This window comes from Vitis vinifera, chromosome 4 (assembly GCF_030704535.1).
Source record: "Vitis vinifera cultivar Pinot Noir 40024 chromosome 4, ASM3070453v1".
NCBI lineage: Eukaryota > Viridiplantae > Streptophyta > Magnoliopsida > Vitales > Vitaceae > Vitis > Vitis vinifera.
Window position 1 is genome coordinate 3922501 of NC_081808.1, and position 17769 is coordinate 3940269.

Below are 17769 nucleotides of genomic sequence, written 5' to 3' on the forward strand. Positions count from 1 at the left end.
CACATGAGATACAAGGCACAACACATGAAGAATAGAATTACACAGAGACTGGTGCAAAAATACACACACACAAGAGACAGCTCTCAACTTCATTAGTGTTTGAGTACACGAAACATCATTGAAAATATAAATGCTATTATGCATACAATGGTGTTAAATATCATACATGAGAAATAATAGAACAGTATCGCCGGTAAAATAGTCCTTCTCTATTAGATACAAGATAGAACATCACCATGCACAGGATAGTCTCTTATGTTCTGTATGTGAACAAGTAGAAACGCTATCACAGGAAGAATAATGTTCTAAATGAAAGCATCATGTACAAATTCCTAAATTGGGACAAACATACAACCTACTCAATCTGAAAATATTAAAGGATGAAATAGAGAAACTAATGTTACACACAAAATAAAGTAGCACAGAAGAATTGAGCCAATAAATATTGTTCCATTTCTTTGATGATAAACACAACCATTTCTTCTTGTCAATGACAACAGAGGCCTTTTATGACAAAAAAAAAATCTCCCAGAATACATTCTTAGAATTCTAAACTTTAAAAATTTCCCCAATAATGTAAACTATAAAATAAAGGAAATATTAAATAGTCACTTCTAGGCACATAGCTTCATTATTATTAACTTTGATACACTAAACCGCGCGAAGTGCTCAAAGAGGATTCCACATCTTCAGCAATCTATATTGTTGATCCTAAAGGCAAGAAGATACAGACAGGAGATCAAACCTTTCTGATGGCAAAAAGGGCAGGTTATCTCACTTTCTTTATAGATAGTAAGAATGAATTTTTCCCCCTTCAATAGGCAAAGTCAATAGGGCTACACTAGCAGCTGCCAAAAGCTCAATCATGCAAAGAATAAAGGCGCACAAGACATGCCATAACCAACAAATGAGGATTAATGGAACTGGTATTACATTTTTTATTTAAAAATGGACTGAAACTGAGATAGGTCAAACTTAGGATTAGTAGTACAAATAGACGCAGTAAGTTCACAATCATATAGAGAACTTGGAATTTTTCAATGCTTTAAAATTCATCTATCAAAACTGCACAGCCAAACACCACCCCACTAACTGCAGTAGCACTCAGAATTGCATTATCAAACTAGAGACGGGATTAATTAAGCAAGGCCAAATGACAAGTGATAACCCACACAACATAGGGACAGTGGATATAAATAGAATATTCTAAAAAAAATCAACCAAATGATCCTCATAAATAATATAATATAAAGTATGCAATCTGCATATAATAACGATCAGTCATAACATAAAATCCACAGGTTTAGAGGGGCCGTACAGATGCTCTTCTGAAGGTACCATCTACCCATTCAGCTAATTCAAGAGTAGCTCTATCTTCTGGAGATAAGGAAAATCGATGGACAGCCTCTTCTCCTATATCATACTTTGCCCTTTGCATACAGCTGCACAATAAACAAGCACTAACATTACTCAATTTGCAAATATTATCAGTCTCATGAGATATTCACACCTGGGGGAGGGGGTGTGGTGTTAAGAGGGAGGCGGGGGGTGGAGGGCAAAGAGAAAGAGAGAGGCAAGTGCCTGCATTAATACGCAATGAAGTATCCTTGATTATAATTGTAAACTATGCATATCATATTTCATATAGTCTCCTATATCACACAAGCTTGATAATTTTATATACATATATAAACACACATGATGCATATTGTCCAGTAGCCCCATATATATACTTAAATCTTTCCTGATTAATGAAAAATATATTTTCATTCTCCTGTTGAGTCATTAAGAATGCATTATATGTTTATACAATTCTAACTTTACCAATTTAGCAGCCAATGGCAGAAAGAAAATAAGTTGTCACAGTTTTGCAGAAAGAGAATGGCCAACATTAAATATTCAGGTAGCACTGAAAAGCTTAAGACTAAAGCATATCCAAAGAGACTTCCAATAGGGCGATGGAGTGTGCTTGAGAAAAGGCCTTATCTAGTTAATTGGTCCATTGCTTGCTTGGACAAAATGCAGGAGGGCCTTGGTATTGGAAATTTATCCACTTTAAACAAGGCTCTGGTTGGAAAATGGAGCTAGAGACTTGCAACTAAGAAAGAATCCCCGTGGGAACAAGTCATAATAGGAAAGTTTGGGGAAGAGGAAGGGGATGGTGTTCAAGGGATGTGTAGGATGGCTATGGAGTGGGGGTGTAGAAGGCAATTAGAAACAGATGGGAGCCCTTTAAAAGTAAGTCTTACTTCATAGTTGGGAATGACACGAGGGTAAAATTTTAGAAAAATAGATGGCATGGCAAACATGTCCTTGTAAGAGTATTGCTTAATGTTATTCCACATAGACATTGCCAAAAAATGATTGGGTAGCAATGGCATGGGAGCAAGTTAGAGAGGGGGCTAATGGAGTCCCCACTTTTCAAAGAAGTTCCGTGATTGGGAACTCAAGGAAGGGGAGACCTTTTTCAGAATATGCATACAATTTCAATTGGAAGCAACGAGGAGGATAGGATGAGTTAGAAGAAAACCAAGTGTGGCAAATTCTCTATCCAATCTCTCTATGCTTCCTTAGTCAATGTAGAAAGAGAGCCTTTCCCTGAAAACATAGTTTGGAATCCTTGATTACCAACAAATGTAAGTTTCTTTGAATGGGAAGCCATCTGGGGAAAGATTCTGACGCTTGATCAAATCAAAAGAAGAAGATGGATTTATGTCAAATAGATGTTACATGTGTAACAGTGAAAAAGAATCAGCTAACCATTTACTCCTCCATTGCTCCAAAGCAAGAATTTTAAGGCAATTGGTTTGTTCTTCACTTGGTGTAGTTTAGGTGATGCACTCTATAGTTAAAGGAAACCTCCTAAGTTGGCATGGTTCATTTGTGAGGAAAAAACCGAAGAACACTTACAGGTTAGCTCTAATGGGAAAAAGCCTTTTAAAGTATATTCAAGAAAGAAAAGGAAAGGCATAAATAAACGTTAAGTAATACTAATATTAGTTGAAATTAAATTCGGATTAATATTAATTGGAATTAAAGTAGGATTAGTATTTGTTGGAGTCAAATTAGGATTAGCTAATTAGATTATAAAACAATTAGAATTAGATTCATAATGGGTAATTAGAATCCTAATAAACTTTGGATTTCTTAGAGAAGCCTATACATAAGGTTAGTCGATGTAAATTAAGTAATTGATTAATGATTAATAATATTCTGTTATTTTACATATTTTGCAAATTTCAATTATAAGACTCCATTGTTTTTCTTCTAGGTGAGACTCTAAGAAAGCCTTAGTGATAAGATTCCTATCTCTTCTTCTTCTTATCTTCTTTCTCTCTATTTTATTTCATTTTTATTTTGTTGTCATAACCTTTATCCCTTTTTTCTCTCCTTAAACCCTAAAAAAAAAATTAAACCCTAACCCACCTATTTGATTGTAGGCAACCATCCTACGGTTGTCCTATATCAATTTTGGTATCAGAGTAAAAGTTCTTAACTTGAAGGCATATGCAGTTGAGGAGTGGAGCAACTTATGCAAGCATAAGTTCAAAAAATGCTTCTAATAATCAAAATGATGCTACAACAAGCTTAAAGGAAATTTTTGCCACACAACAATCTCATCAAGATGCTATAAGACAACTAAATAACAAACTTGAAGAGATCATGAAGTTATTAGAAAAGAGTTAAGAAAAACCACCAATTGAAGATGAGACTACAAGTCACCAATTCAGACAATCGCCTAGTAAACCACGTCAAGAGCAAGGCAATTTTATGATGGGGAATCAAAGAAGGGGCTAACTCTTTGAGCAAGATGATGATGTGACAAGAAAGGTACACCTTGAAATTGCTTAATTTTAAGGAAAATTAAATCCAACAACTTTTTTAGATTGGATTATGTCGATAGAAGATTACTTTGATTGGTATGCAATGCCCAAAAATAGAAAAGTTCATTTTGTTAAGGCAAAGTTGAAAGGGGTAACACATCTATGGTGGCATAATATTAAGAATAAACTTTATTAAACCGGACAACCACCTATAGATACATGGAACGAGATGAAATTAAAGATGAAGGAGCACTTTCTCCTAACTAATTATAAACAATTCATGTACAAAAAATTGTTTTCCCTTAAACAAAGTACTAAGTCTGTTGAAGAATATACAAAAGAATTTCATGAGTTGAGTATTCGGAATCAAGTGCGGGAAAGTGATGCTCAACTTGCAACTTGTTATTAAGTTGAACTTCAAATGGAGATTCAAGTTGAGATGATAGTTGCATGCACTTATACTGTGAATGATGTTTATCACTAGTCCATAAAATGGAAGGGCTCAAGTTTCAGGCTTCTAAACGTCCAAGTTCACAAATTAGGAGCACTTTCTCCAACCAAATAGCAAACAAACCTTTAAGCACAACAAATTTCCAAACTTCTAACCATGTAATTGGTGAGGGTAACAATCAACAAGCCATGAATGTGCCTGATAGAGATGCTAATAAGGGTAAAATTTCAATGTGTATTGGAAATAAAAAGGTAGGCATGACTCCTTTATGCTTTAAGTGTGATGGGCATGGCCATTATGTTGTTGTGTGCCCAAGCAAAGGTTTACACTTTTGTGTTGAAGAACCAAAATTTGAATTGGAGAGTTACCCAAAGGAAGAAGAGACTCGCAATAAAGATGAACTTAGTGAAGAATGTGATTACTATGATGGTATGACAGAAGGTCATAGTCTTGTACTACAACCTTTATTAGTTGTCCCAAAGGTAAAAAGAGAAGAAGATTGGCGGCATACTAGCATTTTCCACACACATATTTCTTGTCAAGGGAGGTTATGTACCATGATCATTGATGGAGATAGCAGTTTGAACATAACTTCGCAAAAGCTTGTTGAAAAGCTGAATCTTAAAATAGAGAGATATCCAAATCCATTCCAAGTAGCATGGATGAACTATACCTCTATTCTGATAAATTTTTACTGCTTGGTCACATTCTTTTTTGGTAAGGACTTTAAAGCGCCTATATGATGTGAGGTCTTACCAATAAAAGTGAGTTATATTTTGCTTGGAAAACCTTGGCTTTTTTATAGAAGGGTTCCACATGACGGCTACGAAAATACATATATTCTCATACTTAATGGGCATAAGAAGATCCTTCATCCAAAGAAAAAAAAATCCTTCCAATTAAGAAGCTAGAGGAGGCACAACCAAAAAAGGTGTTTACTATGCGTCAATTTTAAAAGGTATAAGAAAAAATCAAAATCAGTAATGAGAACTATAAGGAGGCAATGATGCACACCGAAAATATATTCAATTTCAAGAAGGTGATATGGTAATGGTTCATCTACATCTAGAAAGATTTCATTAGGGCACATATCAAAAGCTTCAAGCTAAGAAAATAGGTCAAAATAGACCAAAAGCATCAAGCTAAAACAATTGGGCAAAAATGCTTGTTTTTGATAGGTAAAAGAATAGTATATTAGAAAAAAAGAAAACGTTAAAAGAGTGCCACAAAGTACACAGGGAATATACAAAGAGTGCCAAATAGTGCCAACAAAAAGAATGAGGGCCTAACAAAAAATAGCACCCCTCAACAAGCCCCTATCCAATCCACAAAATCTACAATAAATGAGGAACCCAGAACTATAAACAATTTGGGCCAAGCCTACATTAAATATTGGACTAAAATGCAATTATGAAGGAAGCTCTAGCAAATACGCATTTTTAATTGGGCGAAAATGCTTATTTGACAAAGTTTCCTTCATAATTGCATTTAAGTCCAATATTTAACATGGATGACTCCGGAGATGATGTAGGATTTGCTTCTTTTTTTTTTTTGATAGGAAACAACAAAGGGATTTATTGATAGAAAAAAGAAGTACAAGAGAAGGATGAGGAATCCTCCCACCAAAAAAAACTAAACTACAAGAATACAAAAATAAGAAAATAAAAAGTAAAAACAAACAAACTCTCTAGATTAGACCAACCTATTGGAATTACACACCGCTAGTCAATCAAGTTGTAACACATTAAGGGGAGCCCCTTTAAAAACCTTGGAACAAAAAGCCCAAAGAGAAGCAAGGAAATGAATAGACCCCCAAAGATTCTCTGAATTCCTTACTTTATCCTTAAAAATCCTCACATTTCTTTTCCGCCACACAACCCAAATTAAAGCAATGCACGCAGCTTGCCACAAAACTATTCATCTCTTAGATAAACCAAAACCATTATAATTGATGGACAGCATGTCGGAAATGCTCATCAGGGGAACCCAATCCGTCTTAGCTAACTGAAATAATTTATGCCACAACCCCATAGTGAAAGAGCAATGTAGGAAAAGATGATCGACTGATTCACCATGCTTCAAGCACAATTTACAAATATCAGGACTAAGAGCTTTGTAGGGTCTTCACAATTGTAGCAAGTCATTAATATTTACCTTCTTGTGTGCCACTAACCAGACAAAAGACTTGACTTTGAAAGGGACTTGAGAATTCCAAACGAACTTAGTAGGGAAAATTGGAGGAGAACTAGAAAATTGGGATAAGGCAGGAAAGAAAGATTTGACTGTAAAAAGCCTTGAAGAAGATAAAGACCAGGATCTCAGCTCTGAAACCGAAGGTGATAAATGCAAATCATCAAGTGACTGCATGAGGCCTTCTAATTCTTCTATCTCAGAATCAGAAAGGTTACGGCGGAAATTAAAGTTCCAAGAAAAGGGACGAGTAGAACCGAGAATCGAAGAAATAGGAATATTTTTATCCGTGACTACTCTAAATAGTCTTGGATATTGGGATCCCAAAGGTTGGTCCCCCCACCAAAAGTATTCCTAGAACCGAATTTTTTCTCCATCTCCTACCACAAACAGAGTAAACTTGGAAAGCTCCTGAAAGACTTGTGCAATAGCCTTCCAAGGACAATGATGTGACCATCTGACTATAGTGTTGGCATCCCAACCATTAGAGTGTGATTCATAAATGCTTAAAATAACTTGATGTCATAGAGTTGAACCCTCTCTAAGGTGCCTCCACAACCATTTCCCTAAAAGAGTGAGATTCCTTAGAGAAATCTTCACAAATCCCAATCCCCGTTTTGCCTTCGGATTACACACTACATCCCAACTAACAAGATGATCTCTTTTACCTTCCCCAGCCCCTGACCATAAAAAATCCCTTTGCAATCTCTCAATTTTTGCAACCACTGAAGCGGGTATTTTAAACAAGGAAAGGAAGTAGCAAGGCATGTGGGTGAGGCAAGATTGGATAAGAGTTATCCTACCTCCAAAAGATAAATAAGCCTTTTGTCACCCATCTAATCTTCTCGAGATCCTCTCAATCACTGGATCCCAAAAGCCACAAGCCTTAGGACTCCCTCCCAAAGGAAGACCCAGGTAGAGTATAGGTCAACCAGAAGCCTTGCAATCAAGCAACTCGGCCAACCTAGAAAGATGATTCTGTTCAAGATTGATGCCATAAATATTACTCTTGTCAAGGTTAACCTTAAACCCAGAAATATGGCCAAACACTAGCAATAAACTCTTGAGAGTCTGCAATTCTTCCTCACTAGTGTTAGAAAAGAAAATGGTATCATCTGCAAATTGCAGATGGGACACCCTTATTCTGTTCCTACCCACCTTGAAACCCTCCAACAAATTTCTTTCATCTGCTCTCAATAACATCCTGCTCAGTACATTTGCGACTAAAGTAAACAAAAAGGGAGATAAAGAGTCGCCTTGTCTTAAGCCTCTAGATGCCTTGACCCACCCTTTAGCGTTTCCATTCACTAAGACTGCATAAGAAACTGTGGACAAACTTCTCATCCATTTCCTTCATCTAGGACTAAACCCCTTCTTCTTCAATACATGATCCAAAAAATCCCAACTCACATGGTCGTAAGCCTTTTCAAAGTCAATTTTGAAGACGATTCCTTCCCCCCCTAATCGTCTTTTCTCATCCACTATCTCATTGGCTATGAGAACTGCATCCAATATTTGTCTCTCTTGAGCAAAAGCGCCTTGAGTAGAATGGATAGTTTCATGTAGTACCCCTCTTAGACTCCCTGATAGCACTTTGGCTATTATCTTGTAAAGACTAGTGATCAAGCTAATAAGTCTAAAGTCTGAGATTTTCTTTGTCATGCTTTTTTTAGGCAACAAAACTATGAAGGAGGCATTAATGCTTTGATTGATAATCCCGCTTCTGTGAAACTCTGCAAACACTCTTACTAAATCCTTCTTGATCACATCCCAACAATCTTGAAACACTGCAATGTTAAAGTCATCAAGCCCCGGCGCCTTATCCCTATCCAACTGAAAAATGGCCTTAGAAATCTCTTCTTCAGTAAAAGGGGAGTCCAACCTAGACACACTCTCTTCAGATATAGGGGACCAATCTAAGCCTTCAGCTCTCCAAGACTCTCCAATAGGACTCGCGTAGAGCTTTTCAAAGTAAAGTAAAATCTCCTCTATGATGCTTTCGGAATTATTCAACACTAAGCCTCTTTCATTCTCCAACACCTTGATAAATTTCCTATTTCGCCTGCCATTAGCCACTTTATGAAAAAACTTTGAGTTACAATCCCCTTCCTTAACCCATTTCACCCTAGCTTTTTGTCTCCAATGAATTTCTTCCCTCAAAATTAATTTCTCTAACTCCCATTTTCTTAAAGCTCTTTGAACTAAAAGTTCAGAAGTGAGACCCCCTACTTGCTCAATGGCATCAAAGTTAGCTATTTCATTCAGGATGCTTTTTTTCCTTTCATTTAGCTCTCCAAAAGAAACCTTATTCCACTCTTTCAATTTGGCCTTAACAAATTGTAATTTCCTCATGAACTTCTGACCTTCCCACCCATTTCCTTGAAAACCTCTCCACCAACTTCTAAAGCATTCCTTGAAACTAGGACGTTGCAACCACATATTCTCAAACCTAAAAGGTGTTGGGCCCCACTTGAACGGGTTGATATCCAAAACTATCGGCCAATGATCCGATGTCCTTCTTGGAAGAACTTCTTGAAGGCTTTGAGGAAAGAAATGCTCTCACTCGTTTGAGTAAAGAAATCAATCCAATCTCTTACACACGGGAGACTCTTGCATGTTTGACTAAGTGAATGGTGCGTTCCATAAAGGTGGATCAAGCAATTCATATTCTCTTATTAAACCATCAAAGTCCTTCATGCTTAAAGTTAAACTAGAACCTCCCAATTTTTCTGAACTTCTCCTTATGACATTAAAATCACCGCCCACACACCATAATGGAAAAGATAGGCCAAAAAGGTCTAAAATCTCCACCTAAAAATCCTTCCTAAGTAAGGGACTGTTTGGGCCATAAACTGCAGACAGCCATAGAGGTCTGCATCCATCCAAAGCAAACTTGACTGAGACCGAAAAGGATCCTATTACCACCTCCTCACTACGCAATTTTTTAGAGTCCCAAATAGTCCCATCTGAAGCCCCGCACGCTAGAAGAACAGCCCATTCCTCATTTCTGACCATCCAAACACCACCCACAAACCTTCTGTCACACTCCACCTTTTTTGTTTCCTGGATCATCACAACATCCAGATTCTCTAACCTCAGAAAATCTTTAACCACCCTTCGCTTTTTCCTTGATCCCAAACCCCTGGTATTCCAACTAATTATTTTCATGGAAAAACATCATAGACCCTAAACCTCCAAACCAGTTCCAACAGGTCTCACATACCTGTGGAGCATCTACTTTTCCTCCTAGAATATACCTTGATATCCAAAGAGCTTAAAACCTCACGCACTTTAGCCATTTTCCTGGGGGATAGGCCTTCTAATTGTAACTCTCCCAATGGAGAGACCACGGCATCACCCTGGCTAACTATAACCAGGCTGGAAACCTCATTAGGCAAATTAGACTTAATGGGGTTAAAACTCTCGAGCAACTGGTTTGAATAAGCAAACTGGGACTCCACCACATCAAGGATAGGATTGCCAACAAATTTTTGACATAAAGTACCATCATCGTCTTTTTTGGAAAAAATTTCAAAGATTACTCGATTTTCCATAGGAAACTAAGACTGAATGACTGAACTAGGAAGATCTGGAACAAAAGGGCTCAAAAATGGAAGTGCCAAACCACAAGAACGGGGAAAAGAAGACAAAGGTGATTGAGAAGGTGAAGACGAATTTACCTCCATGTTTTCTGCTCCCAACATTCCACAATTCCCCTTAAAGCTAAGCCCTTTACCCCTGATTTATAGATTAGAAGGCAAAACTGTGACTGATGAACCACGAAGATCGGACCCCACTCGGCCCAAAAATCCTTCTTTGTCTTCTTCAAAATAGGGTTTGCGCAAAGCCACTTCGCCTCTTGACGACAAAGTCCCTTCCCCTGAACACCGTTTTCGAATCCTTGACGATCGACAAAAAATGGGAGGACTCGCACTGAATCCTCGTTCCAACTGATATTCTGCCCCGAAAACCTATTCCTTTGGAAGCTCTTCGCTATCTGACGATGGCTTCTTGTGCAAAAAAGGCTCGCTGCGACTTCGAAGTCCTTGTCGGCGATCAAAACTTGGAGGAAAAAGGGTAGTCCACAGCTTCTATGAACCAAAATTCACTTCCTTCTTCGCGGAGCCTCTCGTCTGAACATCAAGATCTACTGATACAGCTTTCCCACTGCAAAAACTTCTTCGCTTCGTAACAAACCCATCTTATCCGGGGGCTTCTTTCCTCGTATTCTTTGGCCCAACCATGACTGGCCTTTTAAGTTACAGCCCACTTTTGCAACAGTTAGTGGACTAGGATTGGGAAGAGAATGGGCCTTTTTCTCAAAGGCCCGACCATCCTCATCTGAGAAAGCCTCGTCCCCATCGGCCCTAGCCACACCCAACTTCTTTGTCCCAACTGGCCCAATGTTCAGTTTTTTTGAATTCAAACTGGGCAATGAGGGAGGTAGGAACCAGTTGTTCCCCACCTCCTGACCTCTCTTTCCACGTGTCCCCACTGGAAAAGCTTCAGCCATGATCTTTTCTCCTCCCTTCTTCTTTCTGCCAGCTTCCCCAACACGAAAACTTCATCCAGCCGTTGATCTATCTCTCTCCGCCTGCCTTCCACCACCTGTCCCCGAGTGAGATGCAAAAATCTCCCGAGTCGACTCCCATTACACTGCCTCTCCTAACATCTTCAACTCCAACCACTGCGACAGAAATTCTAAACACCCAATCCCTATCTGTCACCTCGATCAAAGCAAGGAGAACTGACCTATCCTTCATTGCAATTCTTACCCTCGCCTTGCTAAGATCAAACAATTTCAACGTTCGCCAATCAATTTCAGTCACCGTCCCCCACTGCTCCACTATTTTCTTCAGATGAACCTCAGACCAGAGATAAAATGGCAATCCCCGTATTTCAATCCAACCTCCTCTGAACTTCCCCTCAACTTCTGAATTTTCCTTTGGCGACCACCTTCTCAACTAGACTGTATTCCCTCCCTCAATGTTAAGAATCCTTAAATCCTGGAAAAAGAGAGCTTTCTCTATCGTTTCTACAAAAAGTACTCATTTTCTATGTTTTTGAGCTTCCTCTAGGATTTGCTTCATTTCTATATTTCTTTTTAGATTTACTGTACAAACATTTTTAAACCATATCCTTTGAGTGTAATTCAACTTAGTTGGCTTTCAATATGTACACCCTAGGGTTGGGCCTACAGGGTTAGGTCCTATATGAGTTTCAGGAGATGTTATACTTGTATAGACCTTTTTGTTCCTTTTGCATAGCCCTCCTTGTATAGTGGAGGTTTCTTTAGGTCTTATTGATCAGGTTTGTATATCATGGGAAGGATTTTTTATCCTTCTCATGTTTTTGTTCATTCTTAATTAATACATCTGTTTGTTTTTTTTATCACCAAAAAAGAAAAAAAAAATGTGTTTGTCTACCATGGTCATCAAAGTGAGGTAAGCGAAGAATAAGATCTTCAATTGCCACTTAATCCTAGCCCATGTCTTGTGATCAAGTATGTTCTTGAAGGTCAACTTGTGTCTACTCAATAAGATTGATACCAAAAAATTTTTGTGAAATGACAAGGCAAACCATGCTCTGAAAATACATGGGTTACAATAACAAATTTTCAAAAGCTTAACCTGAATCTCTATGAATTGCATCAAGCATGTAACTCATCGAAACCAAGTTCTTTCAAGCCAGGGGGAATTGATGAGGGAAAGCTTTTTAAAGTATATTCAAGGAAGAAAAGGAAAGGCATAAATAAACTTTATGTAGAATTAATATTAGTTGAAATTAAATTAGGATTAGTATTTGTTGGAGCCAAATTAAGATTAGCTAATTAGGTTATAGGACAATTAGAATTAGAGTCATTAATGAGTTACTAGAATCCTAGTAGACTTTGGATTTCTTATCCTAGAGGACCTTAGTGAAACTCTCAGGTTTCTATCTTTTTTTCTTCTTATCTTCTTTCTCTCTATTTTATTTCATTTTATTCTGTTGGCATAAACTTTATCCCTTGTTCCTCTCCATAAACCCTAAAAAATAAAAAAATAAAACCCTAGCCCACCTATTTGATTGTAGGAAACCATCCTAGGGTTATCCTACAACAAGCTCCCTAGTACTTGTTTTAGACCTAACGGAATGAAAGAAATAGGAACCCGTTTGATGATGCCAAATAGCCAAGTCAAGCAATGAAATCTTCTTTCATGTATAGTTTTTTGAATGGGTTAAAACGTACATAGATGACCATTCAATATCCATGATAGGTTTTATCAATTGATTGAGCTCCAAGGAGAGTGAGCATGTTTTTTGTTTTCTCTTTCCTAGGCTAGCCTTTTGACACATAGTACATCATCATGTATACTTTGGTGTGCCATTTCTAAGGCACTATTAATATATATTTTTATCATTACCTATCAAAAAAAAGTCAAGGGTAATGAGATTGAAATTCCTGAAGCCTTTCAACCCTCCTCCTCTTAGAACCAAGACTAGAAATGCAACATTTAACTCCTCATAAACACCTCCTTAGCAAATAAAAAAAAAAAAGGAAGCCCAAAAAGAATCCTTAAAAAGACCAAAATTCTCATCCATAATGATGTCCTAAATAGTGCTACTAAAAAGCCAAAGAAAATTCATCTAGGCCCCAAGGTTACACCCCAACCCACCTAAGTTTTATTTACTCAAAGACTTGAAGGACAAACCATCTATGCTTGATCTCCAATCCCCCAATTCTGATATAAGAAGCTGAAAATAATTCAACACCCTTTCTAAAGAGTTTGTCTTTCCCACCATCCACTTTTGAGGACAAGGCAATAAAATTTCAGTTTACTTCACTGTTGAATATCATTGTACTTTTGATTACAATGCAACAAAGAGGCTCATCCTTCTTGTACTTTTGATTACAATGCAATAAATTTCAGTTTCTAATAAAGAAAATGTGAATGTCTATAAGCTCAATTCTTCATCTTTACTGTTGGGTATCATTTTGATGACAAAACATTTATATCAATATAATTTTAACAAATTTTGCTCATGACAATTGCCAGAAAATCTAACATTAGTTACCAGCCAAACACTGAAACATTGTAGGAACTAGACAGGACCCTTTAAAAATAACCATGCAAGTGAGTATGAGTTACGCTTTTGTTTTAAGAAACCTAACCAAAAAATAAAATCAAAACATCAAATTTCTATTTCTTTTCCTCGGTTTTGTCAACAACTAAAAGCAAGCAACATTGGATTTGGGAAAAGTTGAAAGCTTTCCAAGATACATTGAGGCACTGCTTAAAAAAATAAATAAATAAATAAACACTTATTGGAAAAAAAAATCATGATATAAATTCTAACCCTCCACACAGTCAAAACAAAACAAACATCAGAAATTAATGTTTGACAAAATAGCATTGATTAAATAAAGAATGATCATACATGCATATAATAAACTAAAACTACTTGTTTTGTGCTTTTTTTGGCATAGGCAAACAAAAGAGCCTAACAAATTTAGAAAAAATCTGATGTAACCACACCAATTCAGGGATAGAGGATTTTGAATGTCTTATGTCTATTCTCAATTGTATAAATCTTTCATCGTCTTCCCCATATGTGAGAATTTGGCTATTATCGTCCTCTTGACTTATTTTCAATCAGATCTTTCTTCTTAGCCCTATCTAATCAATCCACACCAATTTTCTTCTCTCTAACAAAATTCATATGAAAATTAAAAGCTCCATCAAAGGTCAAGGCATTTGCTTGGTTACTGGCCAACAAGAGGGTTAATACTAATAACTTGCTTCAAATGGGAAGAACTTTCAAAGCCTTTAGTCTAGATCATTGCACTTTGTGTATGGGCAATAGAGAATCCATAGATCACCTTTTATACATTGTTTGATGATTGGAGTTTTGGCACATTTTTTTACATTGTTCGATGACTTTAGAGTTTTTTTTTTTTTTTTTTTTTGATAGGAAACAACAAATATATACATTGAAAGAAAAAGAAGTACAAAAGAAGGATGAGGAATCCTCCCACCAAAGATAAAACTAAACAACACAATAAAAGAACAAGAAACTACACAATGAAAACTACGAACAAGCTCTCTTGGCTAGACCATCCCATTGGAACTACATACTGCTAGTCAATCTATTTGTAACACGTTAAGGGGAATGCCCTTCAAAACCACGGAACAATAAGCCCAAAGAGAAGCTAGGAAGTGAATGGAATCCCATAAATTCTTTGAATTCCTAGCTTTGTCCTCAAATATCCTAGCATTTCTTTCCCACCACACATCCCAAATTAAAGCAATGCACGCATTTTGCCACAAAACTATCCCTCTTTTGGAAGTGTCAAAACCTTTATAATTGATAGACATCATGTCTGAAATGCTTCTCGGAGGAACCCAATCCATCTTGGCTAGCTGAAATAATTTGTGCCACAACCCCATGGACAAGGAATAATTTTGGAAAAGATGATCTGTTGATTCTCCTTACTTCATACACAACTTAGAAATGTTAGGACTAAGAGCTTTGTAGGGTCTTCTCAATTGCAACAAGTCATTAATGTTTACCTTCTTGTGTGCCACTAACCAGACAAAGGACTTGACTTTGAAAGGGATTGACTTGAGAATTCCATACAAACTTAGTAGGAAAACAAGGAGATAAATCGGGCACTTGGGACAAGGCTATAAAGAAAGACTTGACTGTAAACAATCCTGAAGAAGATAAAGACCAAGATCTCGCATCTGAAGCCGAGGTGGATAAATGCATACAATCAAGAGATCGCATGAGGCATTCTAGATCTTCTATCTCAGAATCAGAAAGATTATGACGGAAATTAAAGTTCCAAGAGAAAGGGCGAGCAGAACCGAGAATTGAAGAAATAAGACTATTTTTATCCGTGACTACTCTAAATAGTCTTGGATATTGGGATTTCAAAGGTTGGTTCCCCCCACCACAAATCTTCCTAAAAGCGAATTCTTTCCCCATCTCCTACCACAAACCGAGTATATTTGGAAAAATCCTAAAAGACTTGTACAATAGCCTTCCAAGGACAACGATGTGACCATCTCACTAAAGTGTTGGCATCCCAACCATTTGTATGTGTCCCATAAATGCTTAGAATGACTTGATGCCACAAAGTTGTACTCTCCCTAGGATACCTCCACAACCACTTCCCTAAAAGAGCGAGATTCCTCAAAGAAATCTTCCCAAACCCCAAACCCCCTTTTACCCCCAGCTTACACACTACATCCCAACTAACAAGATGATCTCTTTTACCTTCCCCAACCCCTAACCAAAGGAAATCCCTTTGCAATCTCTCAATTTTTGCAGCCACTGAAGCGGGAATCTTAAATAGAGAGAGAAAGTAACTAGGAATGTGGGAAAGGCAAGAGTGGATAAGAGTTATCCTACCTCCGAGAGATAAGTAAGCCTTTAGCCACCCATCTAATCTCCTTGAGATTCTTTCAATCACTGGATCCCAAAATCCGCAAGCAATTGGGTTCCCTCCTAAATAAAGACCCATGTAGAGTATAGGCCAATCAAAAGCCTTGCAATCGAGCAACAAGGCTAGCCTAGAGAGATGATTTTGATCAAGGTTGATGCCAAAAAGATTACTCTTGTCACGATTGACCTTAAGCCCAGAAATTTGCCCAAACACTAACAATAAACTCTTACGAGTTTGCAGTTCTTCCGCGCAAGAGTTAGAAAAGAAGATAGTGTCATCTGCAAATTGCAGATGGGACACCCTAGTTCTATTCCTACCTACCCTGAAACCCTCTAACAAACTTCTTTCCTTAGCTCTCAACATTATTCTACTCAACACATTTGCGACGATAGTGAACAGAAAAGGAGATAAAGGGTCACCTTGCCTTAATCCTCTATATGCCTCGACCCACCCTTTAGCATTTCCATTCACTAGAATAGCATAAGAGACCGAAGATAGACAACCTCTCATCCAATTCTTCCATTTAGGACTGAACCCCTTCATCTCCAACATATGATCCAAAAAATCCCAATTCACATGGTCATAAGCCTTTTCAAAGTCAATTTTGAAGACAACTCCTTCCTCCTCTGATCGCCTTTTCTTATCCACTATCTCATTGGCTATAAGAACTGCATCCAAAATTTGTCTCCCTTGAACAAAAGCACCTTGAATAGAGTGGATAATTTCATGTAGTACTCCTTTTAATCGCCCTGATAGAACTTTGGCTATTACTTTATATAGGCAAGTGATCAAGCTAATAGGTCTCAACTTTTTTTGGGTAAAAGAACTATGAAGGAGGCATAGGTGCTTCGATTAATAATCCTGCTACTGTGAAACTCTGCAAACACCCTCACTAAGTCTTCCTTGATCACATCCCAACAATCCTGAAACACTGCTATGGTAAAACCATCAGGCCCCGGCGCCTTACCCCCATCTAACTGAAAAATGGCATTAAAGATTTCTTCTTCGGAGAAAGGGGAATCCAGCCTAGACGCACTCTTTTCTAAGATTGGGGACCAATCTATGCCTTCGACTCTCCAAGACTCTCCAGGAGGACTCGAGTAGAGCTTTTTAAAATATAGTAAGATCTCCTCTATGATGCTCTCGGAATTATCCAACACCAAGCCTCTTTCATTCTCCAAAAACTTGATGAAATTCCTGTTTCGTCTGCCATTAACCACTTTATGAAAAAAATTTGAATTGCAATCCTTGTCTTTAACCCATTTCACCTTAACTTTTTGTCTCCAATGAATTTCTTCCCTCAATATTAATTCCTCTAGCTCCCCTTTTCTTAAAACTGTTTGAGCAGAAAGATCAGAAGAAAGAACCCCTTCTTGCTCAAAGGCATCAATGTTAGATATTTCATCCAAGATGCTTTTTTTCCTTTCCTTTTAGCATTCCAAAAGTATTCTTATTCCAATTTTTCAATTTTGCCTTAACAAATTGTAACTTCCTCATGAACCTATGACCTTCCCAACCATTGCCTTCAAATTCTCTCCACCAACTACTAAAGCACTCTTTGAAACTTGGATGTTACAGCCACATATTCTCAACCTAAAAGGTGTTGGGCCCCACTTAAAAGGATTGGCATCCAAAACAATCGGCCAATGATCGGATGTCCATCTAGGACGAACTTCTTGAAGGCTTTGAGGGAAGAAAAGCTCTCACTCATTTGAATAAAGAAACCGATCCAATCTCTTGCACATTGGTGACTCTTGCATGTTTTCCGTAAGGGGGGATCAAGTAATTCACAATCTCTTATAAAACCATCAAAATCGCTCATGCTAGAAGTGAAACTAGAGTCACCCAATTTTTCTGAACTTCTCCTTATAACA

The 17769-nt window shown here is 37.5% G+C and overlaps 1 protein-coding gene across 2 annotated transcripts in view; it reads right to left on the minus strand.

The window, feature by feature from the left end:
* The window catches only part of LOC100262933 (uncharacterized), an 80302-nt gene that overhangs the window by 37286 nt on the left and 25247 nt on the right, over positions 1-17769 (minus strand). For both annotated transcript variants that reach the window (XM_010650286.3, XM_010650287.3), the window contains one exon: positions 1319-1442. In XM_010650286.3, the coding sequence (XP_010648588.1) occupies positions 1319-1442 (124 nt within the window). The remainder of the gene's footprint in view (positions 1-1318; positions 1443-17769) is intronic.